At 37.8% G+C, this 18,912-nt stretch overlaps 2 protein-coding genes across 3 annotated transcripts in view; one reads left to right on the plus strand and one right to left on the minus strand.

Annotated features, from left to right (window-relative positions):
• The window catches only part of LOC306844920 (protein CBFA2T2-like), a 41,588-nt gene extending 34,851 nt beyond the window's left edge, over window positions 1-6,737 (minus strand). Inside the window, exon 1 of the mRNA XM_079377366.1 lies at window positions 6,651-6,737. The gene's annotated coding sequence lies outside the window, so the exon portion shown is untranslated. The remainder of the gene's footprint in view (window positions 1-6,650) is intronic.
• Window positions 6,738-15,964: 9,227 nt separating this feature from the next.
• LOC306844741 (alpha-1-syntrophin-like) overlaps window positions 15,965-18,912 on the plus strand; it is a 32,261-nt gene continuing 29,313 nt past the window's right edge. Inside the window, exon 1 of one of the 2 annotated variants that reach the window (XM_079377104.1) lies at window positions 15,965-16,322. In XM_079377104.1, coding sequence (XP_079233230.1) covers window positions 16,055-16,322 — 268 coding nt within the window. In that variant the 5' untranslated portion in view covers window positions 15,965-16,054. The remainder of the gene's footprint in view (window positions 16,323-18,912) is intronic. The other variant, XM_079377105.1, reaches the window with a different exon arrangement.

Consider the following 18,912-nt stretch of genomic DNA (forward strand, 5'->3'; position numbering starts at 1 on the left):
AAACCCCTTTCACAAGCTCTTAAATGCTCCTCCCTCTGATAGACTCCTCAATGACTGCCGTCTTTGTCCCTCTTTAAACTCCCACCGCTGCAGAAAGTTCAGAGCAGGATCAGCCGTCCCAAAATAATCCCGACACTCCAAACCCTCCAAACTCCTATTGCTTTGTTTTCACAACAGCCGGATCAGCTGATAACCATCAGCCCTGCGAACAATCGCAGATCAATTCAAAAGACAACAAAACCCAGGAATCTGCTGTTGAAACTGAGGAAAAAGACCTTTAAAGGGATGGGTCAGCCAAAAATGATCTTTCTGTCATCATTTGCTCACCATTGTTTTTTTCATGCAACAAGAAGCTTTTATGTAATTATTTGTGAAATTTACTAGCAATTTCTGAGTGAAATTTGTTTCAAAGTAAATCCTATGCCCATTTTTTTTCAGTCTAGTTGGCGATGGAGAGATGTCAAGCTCCAAAAACAACCAACCAAGTTTTTGTGAGAAATCTAAAATTTAAGGTCAAACAACTTAATTTGTTAGAACAAATCTTGCATGCACCTGAGGTCTCAAAACTCTCACATTCAAACATGGTGCTTTGAAATGCATTATGGTTTAAATTCAGTGATGTCCAGTGCTGAAGGGATGACGTATTTTTGTAGGCCAAAAACTGGAAACAAGTTTAGAATTTTAGGTTGCATTGTTCCAAAATCAATGGGAATTTTGAATGGGTGTTTGATGCTTGAAATAAAGTCTGTGGTGAACACAAGATCAAGATATCTTCATGTTTCATTCTACCACATATACACCAGTAATGTCTTTTTTAAGTTTTACTTGGCTTGAAAAAGGTGGTTGCTAAAAAGTGGGGAAAATGGGACCACAGAGGTTATCGCAGACAATAAACGTAATAATGTCGAGCAGGTAAACTCATCTAATCACTAGCTGCTTTTACAGCCTCATCATGTCTATAACTGAGCTCTTGCAAAATGTTTTTAAATAAATACCGAAAAAGTCAGAAATCATGAAACCGTTTGTTTATGTTTAGCTTTTTACTTCTGCCGATTGTATTTAGTCTTCTTTGAAGTTGTGTTCCTTTGTGAAGATTCTTGATCTCGACAAATCAACAAAGACCAACTAAAAAATCTACTTTTGTTGGTCACAGAGCTTTTTTCTGCAATAATCCAATGGAAGAGCCAATGGAAAAATCCTGTTGGGTTTCACGTGTCTCGTAACCAATCGTAAAGCAACAAGATTGAATATGCACAAGTTTAAATGAGATTCGAGAGCAAGAGGGCAAATTCTGTGCAAAAGGACTTTGGAGCAACATGTGGTCGAGTAAGTAATGAGACTTTCCATCTTTAGGCGAACTGAAGTGAATCAAAATAAAGACAGTTGTCAACACATCAGGTTAATATTCGTGATGGAAGCAGAGGCCCAACTCCAGGCGGTCCGGTCCCGCAATAATCCGTATCTCCAGCAAAAACTGACTTTCTGGGCAACAGTCGTTCGTTGGTGGTGAGAGAACTATTCGCTGTGGAGCCTCGACATCTGGATTCAATCTTGAACAGCCTGTCTGCGCAGCGGTGGCCGACGAGAAACATCTGGTGGAGCTGATGTCAATTACTGCGTTGTGTTTCCCTTCCGAGATAATCCATCCAACACACACAAGAGCATACACGCTCGCGCACAAACGGCTAAACACAAGAACGGGGTCAATGACATCCACATACATGCACTAAGAGTCATATTTAACTTTATCAGAGCATGTTTGACATCTTCAGTGCTCGTTTTAACACTCTAAAGAACCAGATGAGTAAAATGCAGACTTGCGCATGTTAGGTCTGAAAAACTAGCATTTGCAAACCACAGACCCCATCCAGGGTGCATCGAGCGTCCGTTTTATTACGACTGGGACTCAAAGGGTTTGGTTAATTGCTAATTGGACGCAGCTCTCAGCAGTTTGAGAGGAGAACCGTGGAGCCAAAGCGGGCCAAGATTGCCTCGTTTAAACACTAACAGCTGCTAAAACCAAAGCGAAGACCCGTTCTTCATGCCCCACTCTTCTTACTCACTCTTTCTGATGTGCATTTTTCATTGTTATGCTGATGATACTCAACTATCTCAACAAGACCAGATGAAACTTCTCAACTATCTAAGCTAATAGATTGTGTAAAAAATTTAAAAGATTGGATGACCAATAATTTCCTCCTATTAAATTCAGGTAAGACAGAGATATTACTTATTGGAACAAAAAACAGTACACAGAATCTCTTGGATTACAATTTGCAACTAGACGGATGCACTGTTACGTCCTCTAAAGTCAAAAATCTGGGTGTTATATTAGACAGCAACTTGTCCTTTAAAAATCATATTTCCCATGTTACAAAAACAGCATTCTTCCATCTTAGAAACAATGCCAAGCTTCGAAACATGCTCCCTGTTTCTGATGCAGAAAAGCTAGTTCATGCATTCATGACCTCTAGACTGGACTATTGTAATGCACTGTTAGCTGGTTGTCCTGCATCTTCAATAAACAAGCTACAGATAGTCCAAAATGCAGCGGCTAGCGTTCTTACCAGGTCAAGAAAATATGATCATATTACCCCAATTTTACAGTCTCTGCACTGGCTACCTATTCAGTTCCGTATCAGTTACAAAATATTATTACTTGCCTATAAGGCCCTAAATGGTTTAGCTCCTGCGTATCTAACTCGTCTTCTACCACGCTACAATCCAACCCGCTCTCTAAGGTCGCAAAACTCTGGATTTTGGTAGTACCTAGGATAGCAAAGTCCACTAAAGGAGGTAGAGCTTTTTCACATTTGGCTCCCAAACTCTGGAATAGCCTTCCTGATAACATTCGGGGTTCAGACACACTCTCTCTGTTTAAATCTAGATTAAAGACACATCTCTTTAGCCAAGCATTCACATAATGCATCTTATAATCTTGTACTGCAGTTATATCTGATCAAATGTACATTATTATTATTCTTTAGCTTGGATTGAACAAATAATTTTTGCTTAGATGGAACAGCAGCTACGCTAATTATGTCTCTATTTGTTTCTCTGTTTCTGTCACGGGGTTAACATCTAACTAGGAATTACAGAGGCTTCAGTCTGGATCCAACCATTAAATGATCTGAGATGACCGAACACCTGAGAAAAGATAATGCCAACCCCTCAGAGGACCTCAGAGGATGCCAAAGCTCAGACAACATACAGAAATACCAAATTTTGCCATAAGTTAAATATATTAAGGTTCTGCAATATATAAATATATTGTGGGAACTTAATTTCCTATAGAGCTGCTTTGCAATGGTTTGTATCGTAAAAAGCACTATACAAATAAACTTGAACTTGAACTTGCACAAACTCTCCCACGCGACCCGAGCGCCGTGATGCCAGCGCTGGAGTCCCCGGCAGCAAGAGCCAAGAGCAATTAAAGCGCTAATTCAAACCTGAAGGGCCCTTTTGTCCTGTGTTTCCTTTCTTCAAGTCAGGGGATCGGAATCTAACCACCCCCAACACACACACACACAAACTTCCCGTCTTTCAAGAGCTCCAGCCAAAGCTGAAGGGGAAAATTAAAGTCCTAAAGCTTCACGTTTCCAACTGGATCTGCATCAAAAACCGGCTCACTAAAGAGGGATGTGCATGACCAGGATGCTGGACAAAACACTAAATGTGTTGTTTTGGAAATGGTCAATTGTATTATCATGGTAATACAGAGTTTTTTAAACAACACTTACAAAACGTGCCATGGTAGTACCATGATTAGGTTTTTTGTACCATTTAGCATCAGCATGTTTTTTCCCCAGATATTTACCATAATACTACCATGGCACATTGGAAAATACATTGGAGAATACCTCAAGCGTGAGACGGAAATGTTACGCTCCTTATCGTAGTGTGATGCCGAGTCCCGTCGAGACGACACAAAAACAATAAAACCCATTTATAAACAAGGCATTTGTTGCATCCAGTGGGGTCATAATTACCGATTATAATGACTTATACTGTCTTTTTACGAGCCGCGTTGCATCGCACCGCATAAACATTACCATGTCTGCATTTGTGATTGGAAAAACAACAAACAAGCGCTACTTTACTCTACACTGCTCAAAAGTCGCGTTTGAATAGTCAGTAGCAGAAACATACTTACAGGCTGTGAGTCAGAAGCGTCAGGCTGTCCTTGCAAAGTTGGAATTGCCCCACTTTATAGAAACAGCCTTTGTGCAAGCCAGCATTGTAGGCTACTCTTCCAGGTTCAGGAAACAGTCCTCCGTAAAATGTGCTGCACACACTCTGATATTTGGGTTGTACTGTTCTGGAACAGTGTTGTAAATACAACTTAACCACTGATTTCTAGTTGTGTCTCTTTTGGAAGCCCAAACAAAGTACTTGCACTTTCACAACGAAACACAGCGTCTCCAGGACATGGCGCCGGCGGCAGCAACAACACTACAGCCAGAATAATAGTTTCAACTTCTTTCATTGCGTATACATTTGGGCGGTGTTATGTAAATCTTCCCACACAGTGACATAGACATGTGGGGGCGTGTTTAAATGAGCCGTTTTAGGGGGGTGTGGCAGAGTCTTAACTTTTATAAAGAATATCTCTTTGGTTTTGAGACTTGAATCTTTGCAACTTGAAATTGCATCATATGACCCTTTAACTAAAATAAAAACAATTAAAAATCTTTTTTTTGTTGACTGAAATGAAGCATAAATAATTTCAAATGTAAATATTAGTTTTAAAAAAAAACTTAAAAGCTTAAACCAAAATTAGAAATATTGCTTTGGCAATTAACTGAAACAAAAAAAGTTAAAGTTGAAGTACTAAAATTACTAAAACTACATAAAAATAAATTAAAGCTAAATAGAAATATTAAACAAATGATAAAAGCACATAATAAAATTGCTAATTTAAAATAAAATATAAAATCATTTACAACATAAATAAATACTATAATACTACACAAGCTACTCAAATCTACAATAATAATACTCTGGCATTTTGAGATAAAAGCCTACCATGGCACTAAAAGTTACGTGCCATAATATTTACATGGTACACAGGCAATGTGACATTCACTGTCATGACTAGTCAAAACTCCAAACCTCATCTACAGCCCATCACACCCTCATGTGGTCAAAACGATCATCACATGATCTTCAGCATCATCAGCTACTAGATCAATGCATTAATTATTCAGGCCAAGGAAACAAACCCCAGGGACAAAACAATGCCCTGCGTTATTCTCAAGCATGAGGGACCCCGACAGCGCTGCTGTGGCACCGGGACCTTTCATTGTAAACACACACACACACACACACACACACACACACACGGGCCTCCTGTAGATCAGTCCACCGAGCAGCACTGAAGTCCAGATGGTGTGAAACTTTGCTGAAGGGATTAAGGCCAAATCCTCCAGTGAGACACAAGAGAGGGTCCGTCTCCGACCCTCAAAACAGATTAGAGCCGGTTTACCACGCTATACAGATAGCTTGCCTGTACTACCATGGTATTAGCATGAAAATACACTTTGATACTGTATGGGAACCACTGGCACTTTTTTACACGATGCCTCAGGGCACTTCAAAGAATGACACGATCATCATTAAAATGTTCAAACAAACAACAAAACATAGGAGTACCACGGTCCAAAAAAAAAGAGCCCGTGGTTATGATATCAATAATCCATGGGTTTATGTAGTACTTCAAGGTACTTTGAATGATACTATGGTAGTACCATGGTACTTTGTTTGGTACCAAATAGCGTTGAGAAGTTTAATTTGGAAATGTAATAGGTTACAATGACCCGATTTAAATGTAATAAGTGTAACTATTTTAATCATTTTATTAAAGTAAACTTTGTCCTTTCTTTTCTAAACTTTTAATGAATGATTTCAACTATTAAGCATTTTCAAACATTTAAAGCAGGCCTTACAGTAAACTTCACTTGAATTAAGATTATAAAAATATCATTTTAAAGCACAGCCACCACAAAATCAGACTTTAGTTTAGCACCTCTTTTACTGTGAGATTGTTCTGAGGTTAAATACAGATTTATAATCTCACAAGAAATAGTTTAATAGTTATGATACCGCTTTTGAAATCAAATCTTTGCTGTAGCTATCATATTTTAGAGCAGGTGGCATAGAAGTAGGCTATAAGTTATCACACAGATACAGCAAATAACAATTTACCATGCATAGTAATAGTAGCTAAAATACCATAGTTAATGCATCACAAATTGCTTGATAAATTGAGGGAGGTTCCATATTAATGTGTTATGTTAAACACGTTGTCATTTTAAATGTATATTGTTGAATTCACACAAAGGACGCGTTCTGGCTCTCAGAGCAACTGCAACAGAAGAACGCTGCTCCGCATGCGCAGACCGACTAGTAACAACTCACTCGATACAATACACCTGCAAAGCAAGCACGCGTATCCTACCTTACAATAAAAACAATAACAGCTACAATTACGGGTTTTGCCATGGGACATTCGCCGTACGCCACAAAACGTGTTATTCTCACTGCACTGTTGATCTTTTAGTGTGGCATGCTGCGATATGTGTTACTGGAAGATGAGAAGTGCTAACAAAATGCTGTAAACACGCACAATCCTGCCACATTAGTGCACTTACATTGAAACGCGCCCTGAATCCCGACCATTGTGATGCTCCTCGCTGTGTGTGTGTGCTTCTTCACTAATAGATCCACTGACAGTGTGTGTGTGTGTCTGATGGGGGTCTGAACACACTGACAGCATCTCTGTCTGGGCTGAGATGTTCTTTCTACTGGAGGTGGAGCTACAGAAACCCTGCTGAACAATAAACCAAAAGCACTGTGCTGAGACCACGGTACAGTCATGAATCATGATAAGATGCTATCTGTTTATCTGGAACACCATACAGTGTGTCTGGAAAGTATTCAAGGCGCTTCACTGTTGTGTTACAGCCTTATTCCAAAATGGATTCAATTCATTATTTTCCTCAAAATTCTTCAAACAATACCCCATAATGACAATGAGAAGTTTGTTTGAAATCTTTGCAAATTTATAAAAAAAAAAAAAAAACGAAAAGAAAAAGAAAAATCACATGTACATAATTATTTACAGCCTTTGCATTGACACTCAAAATTGAACTCAGGTGCATCTTGTTTTTACTGATCATCCTTGAGATGTTTCTACAACTTGATTGGAGTCCACCTGTGGTGAATTCAGATGATTGGACATGACTTGGAAAGGCACACAGTTAACAGTGCATGTCAGACCACAAACCAAGCCATGAAGTCCAAGGAATTGTCTGTAGACCCCCGAGTCAGGATTGTATCGAGGCACAGATCTGGGGAAGGGTACAGAAACATTTCTGCAGCATTGAAGGTCCCAATGACCACAGTGGTCTCCATCATCCATAAATGGAAGAAGTTTGGAACCAATAGGACTCTTTCTAGAGCGGGCTGCCCGGCCAAAATAAGAGCCTTATAGTCAGGGAAGTGATCAAGAACCCGATGGTCACTCTGACAGAGCTCCAGCGTTTCTCTGTGGAGAGAGGAGAACCTTCCAGAAGAACAGCCATCTCTGCAGCACTCCACTGATCAAGCCTGTATGGTCGAGTGCCCAGAAAAGGCACATGACAGCTGCATGGAGTTTGCCAAAAGGGCAAGGACTCTCAGACCATGAGAAACAAAGATTGAACTCTTTGGCCTGAATGGCAAGCGTCATGTCTGGAGGAAACCAGGCACCGCTGATCACCTGGCCAATACCATCCCTACAGTGAAGCATAGTGGTGGCAGCATCATTCTGTGGGGATATTTTTCAGTGGCAGGAACTGGGAGATTAGTCAGGATCGAGGGAAAGATGAATGCAGCAAAGTACAGAGACATCCTTGATGAAAACCTGCTCCAGAGCACTCTGGACCTCAGACTGGGGCTATGGTTCATCTTCAAACAGCACAACAACCCTAAGGACATAGCCAAGATAACAAAGGAGTGGCTATGGGACAACTGTGTGAATGTCCTTGAGTGGCCCAGCCTGAGTCCTGACTTGAACCCGATTGAACATCTCTGGAGCGATCTGAAAATGGCTGTACACCAACGCTCCCCATCCAACCTGATGTAGCTTGAGAGGTCCTGCAAAGAAGAATGGGAGAAATTGCCCAAAAATAGGTGTGCCAAGCTTGTAGCATCATACTCAAAAAGACCCGAGGCTGTAATTGGTGCTAAAGGTTACTTCAACAAAGCATTGAGCAATACTTATGTACTGTACATGGTTATATATATATAATGAATTGAATCCATTTTGGAGTAAGTAACATAACAAAATATGGAAAAAGTGAAGCGCTGTGAATACTTTCCAGATGCACTGTACATGTTGAAATGTCCAGAAAACATCGTAAAACCTTGGGACATATGTTGGTGGTGTCTCTAAAGAGGATGAGTCTCTCCCTCCTCCTGCTGCCTCCCACATGAACACATGCCGCTCATTCTTTCCCAGTCCCCTCACGAGTCGCCACCTGCTCCGGAGCGTGCGGCACAGCTGCTGACCAACAACAACAAATTAACACCCGCCATCCATCCTGCGCCTCCTCCTTACTGATGCATGTGGAAAAGATGCTGCTCCTCGTACCTGCTAAAGTCACACTTAAAGTGTCCTCGCAATAGATGCAGAATATAAAAGCAAGAGTCATTTATAGTACATGAATATGCACAAATACACTTAAAAATAACATTTGCCAAAAAGAAGTTTGTTAGTAGTTTTGATGAATATTTGATTTTTTTTTATAATTTTCATTTTAATTTTAGTTAAAGTTTTAGTAATTGTTATTTTTTTGTATTTACTTTTTAAAAAAAATTTATATGTCTATATAATTTTGTTTGTTTGTTTGTTTGTTTTATGTATTACTTCAAGTTAAACGAAAATTGAAAATTTTAAATTTAGAAATGTTGGCTTGGCGTATATACATGACGTATATATATTCTTTTATTTTAGCTAATATTTCTTTTATTTCAAGTAACAATTTTTAGTTTTAATGTATTTTTATAAACACACATATAGTTTTACTATAGCAATTTGTAAACAACAAAAACATATTCAATGGTATATTATATAGTTATAATACAGTTTAATATATTTAACATTTTTATTTATTTAATTATTGGTTAAATACATTTTATTTATATATTGGTGTTATTTAATGATAATAACTGGTTTGTACGGTTTGAAATGCTAGAATAATAGATGCTGAACTCAAAGACAGTCAGTATTGTGTTTGTTTGTGGATCATGTGGATGCGATTCTTTAAACCTGTGTGAATTTAAGAAGAACTGACCACCAAAAATCACCAAAGCACTAGCTGATAAGTGATGATAGTTAAGAGAAAAGACTCAAACGGAGACGTTGCTGCAGACAGACGAAGTAATAAGTGTGTGGCCTATGAATACATCATATGTGTCACTCAGCAGGCCTTTGTGATGATAATTTGTAACGGGCAAATTAAACATCGTGTGTTACGTCAACAAAGACAGAAATGCGTTAGTCCGAATGGCAGAAGTCACCCAGCCGATGTGACTCGTGCCAGCGCGCGGCGTGTGTGTGTGTGTGTCTTTGTCACTGGTCTATTTAGTGCATTAGCAGGTCTTTCACAATGCAACAGCTTGAGAATGACCGAGCGACACACACACACACGTCTGTCCCTCTGCTGTTCTGCTCCTGTGCTTGTGATTGTGTACCTGCTGTTCTCCTGAGGTCCACTCAAACGGCCGGGGTTAGAAAGGTCAGCAGGCAGACGCCTGGTTAACCCTCCAGGGTAAAGACATCTCCACACACACACACACACACACACACACACACACCACTTCAGGACAGTAAGATTATATGTGAGCAGATGGACAATAGTGACGGCTGATCATCTGCAGACATAAAGCACAAATACATTCATTTACATTTCATTTTTTTTTATTTTTTTTGTCAGGCAAACACACAGACTGTTTGTGGTGGGCTGCTTGTACATGACGAAAATAGAAAATAAAGTTGTGGTTAAAGTTTTAAATTTCACTGTACAAACACAAGCATTATTTATATACTAATATAGCTTTAATTGCTTTTATCTTGTGTTTTCAGTTTTCATTTACATTTTAGTTACATTTTTAGGAAGTTTGCTGTGTGCTTTTTTCATTTTTATTAGTTTTTTATTAGTATATAAGTTTAACTTTTTTTTATTTTAGTATTAGCTTTGGTTTTCATTTATTTCAATTTTTCAATTTAATAATCCTTCAACTTAAAGTTATTTCAGTTAGTTCCCAAGGGAACATTGATACATTTTGTTTACATTACGTTTTCATCTAATATTTATATTTAATATTTTTTATTATATTTACTTCTACAGTATTATTAATATTAGTCAAATATGATTTTTTTTTTTTTTACTATTTTTATTAATACATTTTTAGCACACAATTAAAAGTAATAGTGAACTAACATGAACAAACAACTGATTTAAGAATCATACTGCAGAATAATGCTGAAACTGTGCCTATACTGTGTGTGTATACAAACATACATACAGCATCAATCATAAAAAAACACATCTACAATTTAACTGCACACACACACACACACACACATGTTGGTTTTTGTGGTTTATGGGGACTCTCCATAGGCGTAATGGTTTTTATACTGAACAAACTGTGTGTGCTATTGCCCTACACCAACCCTACACCTAAACTTAGCCCTCACAGGAGACTTTGTGCATTTTTAGATTTTCAAAAAAACACCATTAAGTAAGCCTTTTGAATTACGGGGACATAGGCAGTGTCCTCATAAACCACCTTCATATTGTAATACCTCTGTCATACCCATGTCATTATACACATTTGTGTCCTCATAAACCACATAAACATGTGCACACACACACACACACACACACACACACACACACACAAAGACAAAGCAAAGGTATAGAGACAGACATACACAGGTCTGAGACCCCAAGGAGACATAAGGATTATGAGAGCAGATGATATAATGGTAAAAAACACCCAAACCAAAATATGCAAATATTGTTATAACACGCCCAAACGCACTCACACACAAACACACATATAACCATACTTTCATAAGGGTCTCTTTGCTTATTTAAATAATATAATATAATATAATAAAACACACACGAAATACTAAAATAATATAGACCACTAAAATTAACTGGTCTAACCAACAAGAACAGATGCAGAACATTTGCCTTATCTTGCAAATAAAAGAAGAAAAACGACAGATATATACTTCTAAATAAAAATGAGGCAAAATACCATTTTAAGGTCTAAGACAAACAGATCCATTGCGCGTCCCGTAGCATTTATTCACTCAAAATTCACATATAATACATTCCCTTGTCGCCATCTGATGTAACTGCAGAAAGAGTCGCTGTAAATAGTTTTGCTCGATTATGTTTCAGTGCTGTGGAACGAATCGATTGAATAAATGACTCAATATTCACTTATTATACTGTTACTTGTCGCCATCTACTGGTACAATTATGTAACTGCAGAAAGAATCACTGTAAAATCCCCACTAATAATACTCTGCAACGAACACAGAGTGATACAAACAGTATGAATTCAATTTCCTCGTCTTTTACTGTTGCCAATATTATTTTTTAAAAGATTCATGAAAACAAGAAAACTTTAAAAATTAAATTGCTGAACTTTGTCCTGTCGCCTATTTATACAGCAGTGTACAATACAGATTGTGTCCAAGCAGCTTTACAGTGTTAAACAGGAAAATATTGTTTCAAAAATACAAACAAAACAAAATCCAGTTCTGCTGCTTTAAAAAAAGGACAACAGCAATTAGTTCATTGATGAATATGTAAATATCTGACTTTGTAACATGTCAAATATCTGCATACACTGCAAAAAAAAAAAAAGCTTTTCTTACTTAGATTTTTTATCTTGTTTCCAGCCAAAATATCTAGACAAGGATTTTCTAGACAAGTAAAACTTCTTGTCAAAAACATGTCAAGCTTGAAACAAGCTCAATAATCTGCCAATGGGGTATTGTTTTCTGTTTGAAATCAAATTATTTAGCTTACCCCATTGGCAGATTATTTTGCATGTTATAAGTTTTTTTACTGAAAACAAAACAAGTTTTATTTCTATAGAAAATCTGTCCTGATTTAAGAATTTCTAGATATTTTGGCTGAAAACAAGACAAAAAAAAATTAAGAAAGCATTTTTTTGCAGTATAGGAGGGTCTATTCAGGATTCAGCACAAACAATTCACTTGTTTTAGTTTCACACTAGTATTAGGCATGCGGTTAAGAGGAAATTATGTTTATTATGGTCGATTATGATTATGATTATGATGTGTTCTCTTGTATCAGAGCGGTTGAAGAATGATTCCACCACTAGAGGAAGACAAAGTCAAAGCTATTGTGTGTAGAATCGCTCAGATTCTTCATTACAGCTCATCCACTCTTACGAAAAAATGGTATCAGATGGAATCAGACTTAAACAAACAAGTAAATAATGTGAGAATTTTGATTCATAGAATTTTAGGAATTATAGCCTATTCAGTTCATAGGGTTTTCATGTGCCTTCAGTATTACTTTCTATTTTGTTGGTCTTTTGTAAAACAAAATATCAGTATATTTTGCACAGATATCAGTAAGTGTTATCAATGCATATGATGAAATCTGAGATGTTTTGTGAGGTTAGCTGGTTTAAAACATTCATCCTTGAACTGAATCTTAAGTAGACATCACCACATTAGAGTTCAAAATACTGGAGCGCAGGAGTGAATGAGCTGAGAAATTAATCTTTTTTTTTTTTTTAAATGAAAAATACACTCAAAATGGTAAAGTGGCGTTGAATAGCAGAAGAAAGTTCAGAGCTCAGTGTCTGTATAGTTCATTGTGAGCTGGTATGTAGGTCAGTGAGGAGCATGATGTCTGGATCAGCGTTTGTTGAGGAACATCCAAACCTTTCCACATATAAAGAGACTAATTAGAGTCTCTCTTTGGTAATTAGTTTGAATAGCTTCACACTGTGCCGTCAGTGCAAACATGAGATTCTTTCACTACATCAGCAGCCGTCTGAAAATGACTTTCAGATGAAGAGCTTGTTTGAGTTCTGGAGATAAAAATAATACCCTTACAAAATGATAGAAATGTACTATAAATAAATGTTATGTCAAAATAACACAGTTATGGCATCGAAGAGAAAGACCACGGTACTTTGATATATGAAAGTCATCTATGGTACACCAATAATGTGCTATAAAGTGCTTTGTTTTATGTGGTTTTAATACAATTTATTAAATAATTATAATAATACATTTATATTTATTGTGTTTATTTATTATTTTATTAATGTTTATTATTTTAATAAAGTAAAAAATCAAAAGCAATAAAAAAATTTTTTTTTTGACTTTTTTAAGTTTTTAGATTTTATCCTATCAAAGACTAGCAGATCATATATATAGCAACTAGCATAGCACTTGCATATCATTGCTCTTTTGTTGATATTTTGATTGCTTCTATTGTCCTCATTTGTGAGGCTCTTTGGATAAAAGCATCTGCTAAATGACTACATGTAAATGTAAAGACATAAGAATTATAGTCTACCAAAAACTGACCATAGAGAATTCTTACTTACAAATTTACATTTACGTATAAAAGATTTACCAAGAATAATAAATAAATAAACAAACCATGTTCTGAATACAAAAATTTGTTTTAATAAAAAAAAATATATATTATTAAAAGTGTTAAAATTAAAAATATTATAAAAATTCTGGCAATTTTATTTGATTTATTTTTTATTATAATTTTATTTTTCTTTCCTTTTTTAAGCCTCTGTTTCTGTGTGCACTGATGCTTTGGCAGTATTGCAATATGCATGACAATAAAAGTACTGAAATCTGAAAACGAGAGAGGTAGAGAGAGAGGTAGAGAGATAGAGAGAGATAGTGTGGTAGAGAGAGGTAGAGAGAGAGGTAGAGAGATAGAGAGAGATAGTGTGGTAGAGAGAGGTAGAGAGAGAGGTAGAGAGATAGAGAGAGAGAGTGTGGTAGAGAGAGGTAGAGAGAGAGGTAGAGAGATAGAGAGAGATAGTGTGGTAGAGAGAGGTAGAGAGAGAGGTAGAGAGATAGAGAGAGAGAGTGTGGTAGAGCAATACTGCCACACCTGGGCCCTGACAGTCAACCTGAAGAAAACCAAAACTATTATATTTCAGAAAAGATCCAGATTCCAGGGAACACAACACACATTTACATTAGGCACTAACCAGATAACACACACATCACACTACAACCCTGGGTTTGACAATCACTTCCACAGGAAACTTTAACCATACTGTGACAGAACTGAGAGATAAAGCGCAGGGCCTTCTATGCCATAAAACGACAATGTCCTATAGAAATCCCTATTAGAATTTGGCTGAAAATATTAGAATCAGTAATTGAGCCCATTGCCCTCTATGGCAGTGAGGTGTGGGGTCCACTGACAAATCAAGATCTCACCAAATGGGAAAAACATCCAATGGAGACCCTGCATGCAGAACTCTGTAAAACTATATTACACGTGCACCGCCGGCACACAACAAATAACGCATGCAGGGCAGAATTAGGCAAATATACTCTAATCATAAAGATACAAAAAAGAGCAATTCAATTCTGTAAACATCTGAAACTCAGTGACCCCCAATCATATCATTATAAAGCCCTGCAATACCAAGAGATGAGCAAAGAAAGCAAGCCCTTCCCTCAGCTGATCCAGAGCTTCAGTCCTGATGCTTCACTATCATCTGATGCTCTGAATCACAACATCAGAATCAATCAGATTACTGCAGAAATCAAACAGAGTTACATCACTCATTGGCAAATCCAAACACAACAACAGAGTAAAATGCAATGCTATTCGGCCCTAAAGAGAGAGTACAGTATGGCAGAGTATCTGTACACAGTGTCAGATAAGAAGCTGAGAAGCACATTGACCAGATACAGACTCAGCGGACACAAGCTGATGATAGAGACGGGCTGCCCCCGGAGCAGAGATTGTGTTCACACTGTGATCTGAATCAGACGGAAACAGAACTGCACTTCCTAACAGAATGCTCCAAATACACAGATATACAGACAGTGTTCTCTGATCAAATACAGCAGATCCATCCGACATTTAAACCTCTTTCAAACCAGGAGAAACTACCCTATCTGTTAGGAGAACACAAGAACTGCTGTGTGTTTGTCTGCCTGTCACCATAGAAGAGAAAACACTCAATCTGCCCTGATCTGATGTTTCCAGCACATCTACATTATATTAAACCATATTACTCTATTATATTATTTAGATGGATATTTTGCCTCCGTAAATCTGTCTAATCCCTTATCTTATTTTATTTTTATTTCTAGTTTATATACTTACATTAGTAATTAATTTTGTACTACATGCTAAATACTTTTATACATTATTATTATTACAATTATTATTATTCTTTTTCTTTCTGTTAATACATATATGCACTATTTGTAAGCATCCCAGCTGTAATTGCTTTGGCAATACCAATGTATAGTTTTTGTCATGCCAATAAAGCACACTTGAATTTAATTGAATTGTGTGGTGGAGAGAGGTAGAGAGAGAGATAGAGATAGAGAGTGTGGTAGAGAGAGGTAGAGAGATAGAGAGAGAGAGTGTGGTAGAGAGAGGTAGAGAGATAGAGTGAGAGAGTGTGGTAGAGAGAGGTAGAGAGAGAGGTAGAGAGATAGAGAGAGAGAGTGTGGTAGAGAGAGGTAGAGAGATAGAGAGAGAGAGTGTGGTAGAGAGAGGTAGAGAGAGAGGTAGAGAGATAGAGAGAGAGAGAGTGTGGTAGAGAGAGGTAGAGAGAGAGGTAGAGAGATAGAGAGAGAGAGTGTGGTAGAGAGAGGTAGAGAGAGAGGTAGAGAAATAGAGAGAGAGAGTGTGGTAGAGAGACGTAGAGGGGTTTGGTTGGTGAGGAGGAGGGGATAAGTTGAGTTGGGACTCTGCTCCGCTGGTATCCCAGGAATGTGTTGATCATGGCGGCCGCAGTGAAGCCCGTGAAGAGCGGACTGCTGGAGCTCCGCGTTACCGTTCACCACTGGATCCGTGTGCTCGCCACTCTCAGCGAGGACTCGTTCACCGTGAGCCCCGGAGACACCACCGAGGAGCCCGCGGCCGGTGGGGCTGTTAACGGCGATCCGGCGAACCTCTGCGCCTCTCCGGTACCGGACACCATCACGAACGTCAAACGAACCGTCAGAGTCACCAAACAAGAAGTTGGAGGACTCGGAATAAGTATTAAAGGTAGAGAGCTCGTGTATATTCGGTTATTAAAGTATTCTTCGTTGTCTTAAACTTATTCCTCGTGAAACAGTTACTTTGAAACAGTATCTATCTATCTATCTATCTATCTATCTATCTATCTATCTATCTATCTATCTATCTATCTATCTATCTATCTGTCTGTCTGTCTGTCTGTCTGTCTGTCTGTCTGTCTGTCTGTCTGTCTATCTATCTATCTATCTATCTATCTATCTATCTATCTGTTAGCATGGTATTCTTTTAAATTCTCATGGTAAAGTTGTGGTTTCAGATGGTAATACTGTGGTACTGAAAATAATGCCATGGTCTTGTATTGGTTTCCAAGAATACTATGGTACAACCCCCCCCCCCCCCCCCCCCCCACACACACACACATACACACACACATACACACACACACACACACACAAAAAACCCACTATGGTACTTTTGGTATTTTTTTGCAATCTCATACCATCAGTGTACCATGAAAAGACTATAGCACATTCATCTCAGTACCATGGTATTATCATCTGGCACTTTACTGTACTACCCTTATGAAAATGAAACATTTTACTACAAAAAAACAAAACAAGGTTACTATAGTTAAACCATGGTGACCACAAATTAAGCATGGTTTGGCTACACTAACTATAGTTTAACCATGGTATTTGTAGTAAAACTGTGGCTATACAAAGGGTAATCAATAAGCCAAAAAAACATGGTTACTACAGTTTTACTACAATAACATTTTTTGTAAGGGTCTGGTATAGCACTACAGTAAGATACAGTCTTTTGAGTTTCTAATTCTCAAAAATCTCAAAACTTTGACAGTTGTCAAATTAAGTGACATATCAATGAAGGCCTTGGAGAAACATCATTACCTTTGACCATATCATTTGTGATGTTTTATTAATAATCATTTGCATGGATGTGACGAGTGGTTGGTTTGGTTCTGAGATTTACGGTTGGTGAAGCGCGCAGTATGTGTGTGTTCTCGGGGAGGAGGGTGTTTGCACCCTAATGTCGACAGCTGACCGAAGAATTACCCATCATGCTCAGCCTGTCACTGGCTTCAGATGAAAGCTGTGGAACGAGAGCAGAGAAGAGTATGGTGCTGTTTATTTTAGGGAGCCAGAGAGGGACGACCTTGCCTTGAGTCCGAAGTGCAGTTGTACATCTATATTTACTGTGGTACGAGTCTTTGGGCCTGAACACTTTTGGAAACCCCTTGAAAACACTCACGACAACTTAGCAGTGCCTCTTTTCTGCTAAGAACTCTTTGCTTGGGTATATGTTTATGTTGTTTTAATTTATTGCTAGCCAGAAATTAAGTGACTAGAATTTGTTGAATTTTATTATGGATATTTTGTCAAGTGTGTATTGTATTCTCAGCATTGCCACAAGGGGCACTCTGGCCTAAATTATCAGATTTTCAATTTCTAGTGATTTGATTAGTAAAAAAAAAACACACACAACAAAGGAAAATATCTAAATAAGACATAAATCAACACCCAATAGCGTAACCAAATTCTAGTTATTAAATTTCTGCCTAGTGACTTTAAGGGCTCCCTGTAGCTTTCCGCCAAAAGAAAAGCTTGACGGTTTAACGCAGGGTTATTATAGTCAACTAAACTAAAACAAAAATCAAGAAAAAACATTAATTTAAATAAAATTATCGTTAATTGAAGTAAAATAAAATATACAAAAACCTGTTGCCAATGCAACACTTAATTTATTTAAAAAAAAACTAAAACTGAAATAAAAAGACCATATAGACATAAAAACTATTAAAAAAACAAAAAAATACTTTTGCATTTTGCATTACATTTTGGTTCAACATTACACTAAAATTATTATGCTGATAATGTAATTTGAAATTAAAATATTTGTGCTAAAATAAAAGCATTTCCTCTAGTCATCTCAGACCTTTGAACACTGTATTTGCAGAAGAATGATGCAATCAGTGGAAGGTCATTGCATTTTAGCATTAGTGTGTTTGCGCAGGACGTCCTGGCAGGGACTGCAGAGAGAAATGATTGATAACTTGCTGGATCTCAAGCGGAGAGCCCAGAGGTTGCCAACAGTATCTGGCAGGAGCCGAGCTCCCAGCTGTATGCGTGTCCCATGTGTCTTCAAAGGTCAAAAGGTCACTAGAATAGAGAGTAATTAAACAAGACCACTTCTGATACACACTGATGATGATGAGAGGAAGAAGCTGCTGGTGATATTCCACTCGTGAACATGATCACACACAGTCTTTAGATCGATTTAAAACCTGGAGCCACTTATAAATACTTTATGGTTTATACTCAAGGTGGTCATTTCACATGCCCTTGATTTTCTAGATGTATATTTAAAGTGTAAGAGCCTTTGAGACCAGCGGTACCAGCTGTCTGATTCTCATTGGAAATTTCATTCAGATGCTCGTCTTCTCCAAGAGAACGCCACAGACCGAACCATCATTCACTAAAGATATATGTATGTCGGTCTGTAATATTTGGAGCACACCCCAGCTCAAGGATGAAGGCGATTAAATTTTGATTGGTATTGCAGCGTTGCCCATCAAAGAGCACATCAGTAGTCAAGATTT

This window comes from Barbus barbus (genome assembly GCF_936440315.1).
Source record: "Barbus barbus genome assembly, chromosome: 25".
NCBI classification, from domain to species: Eukaryota; Metazoa; Chordata; class Actinopteri; order Cypriniformes; family Cyprinidae; genus Barbus; species Barbus barbus.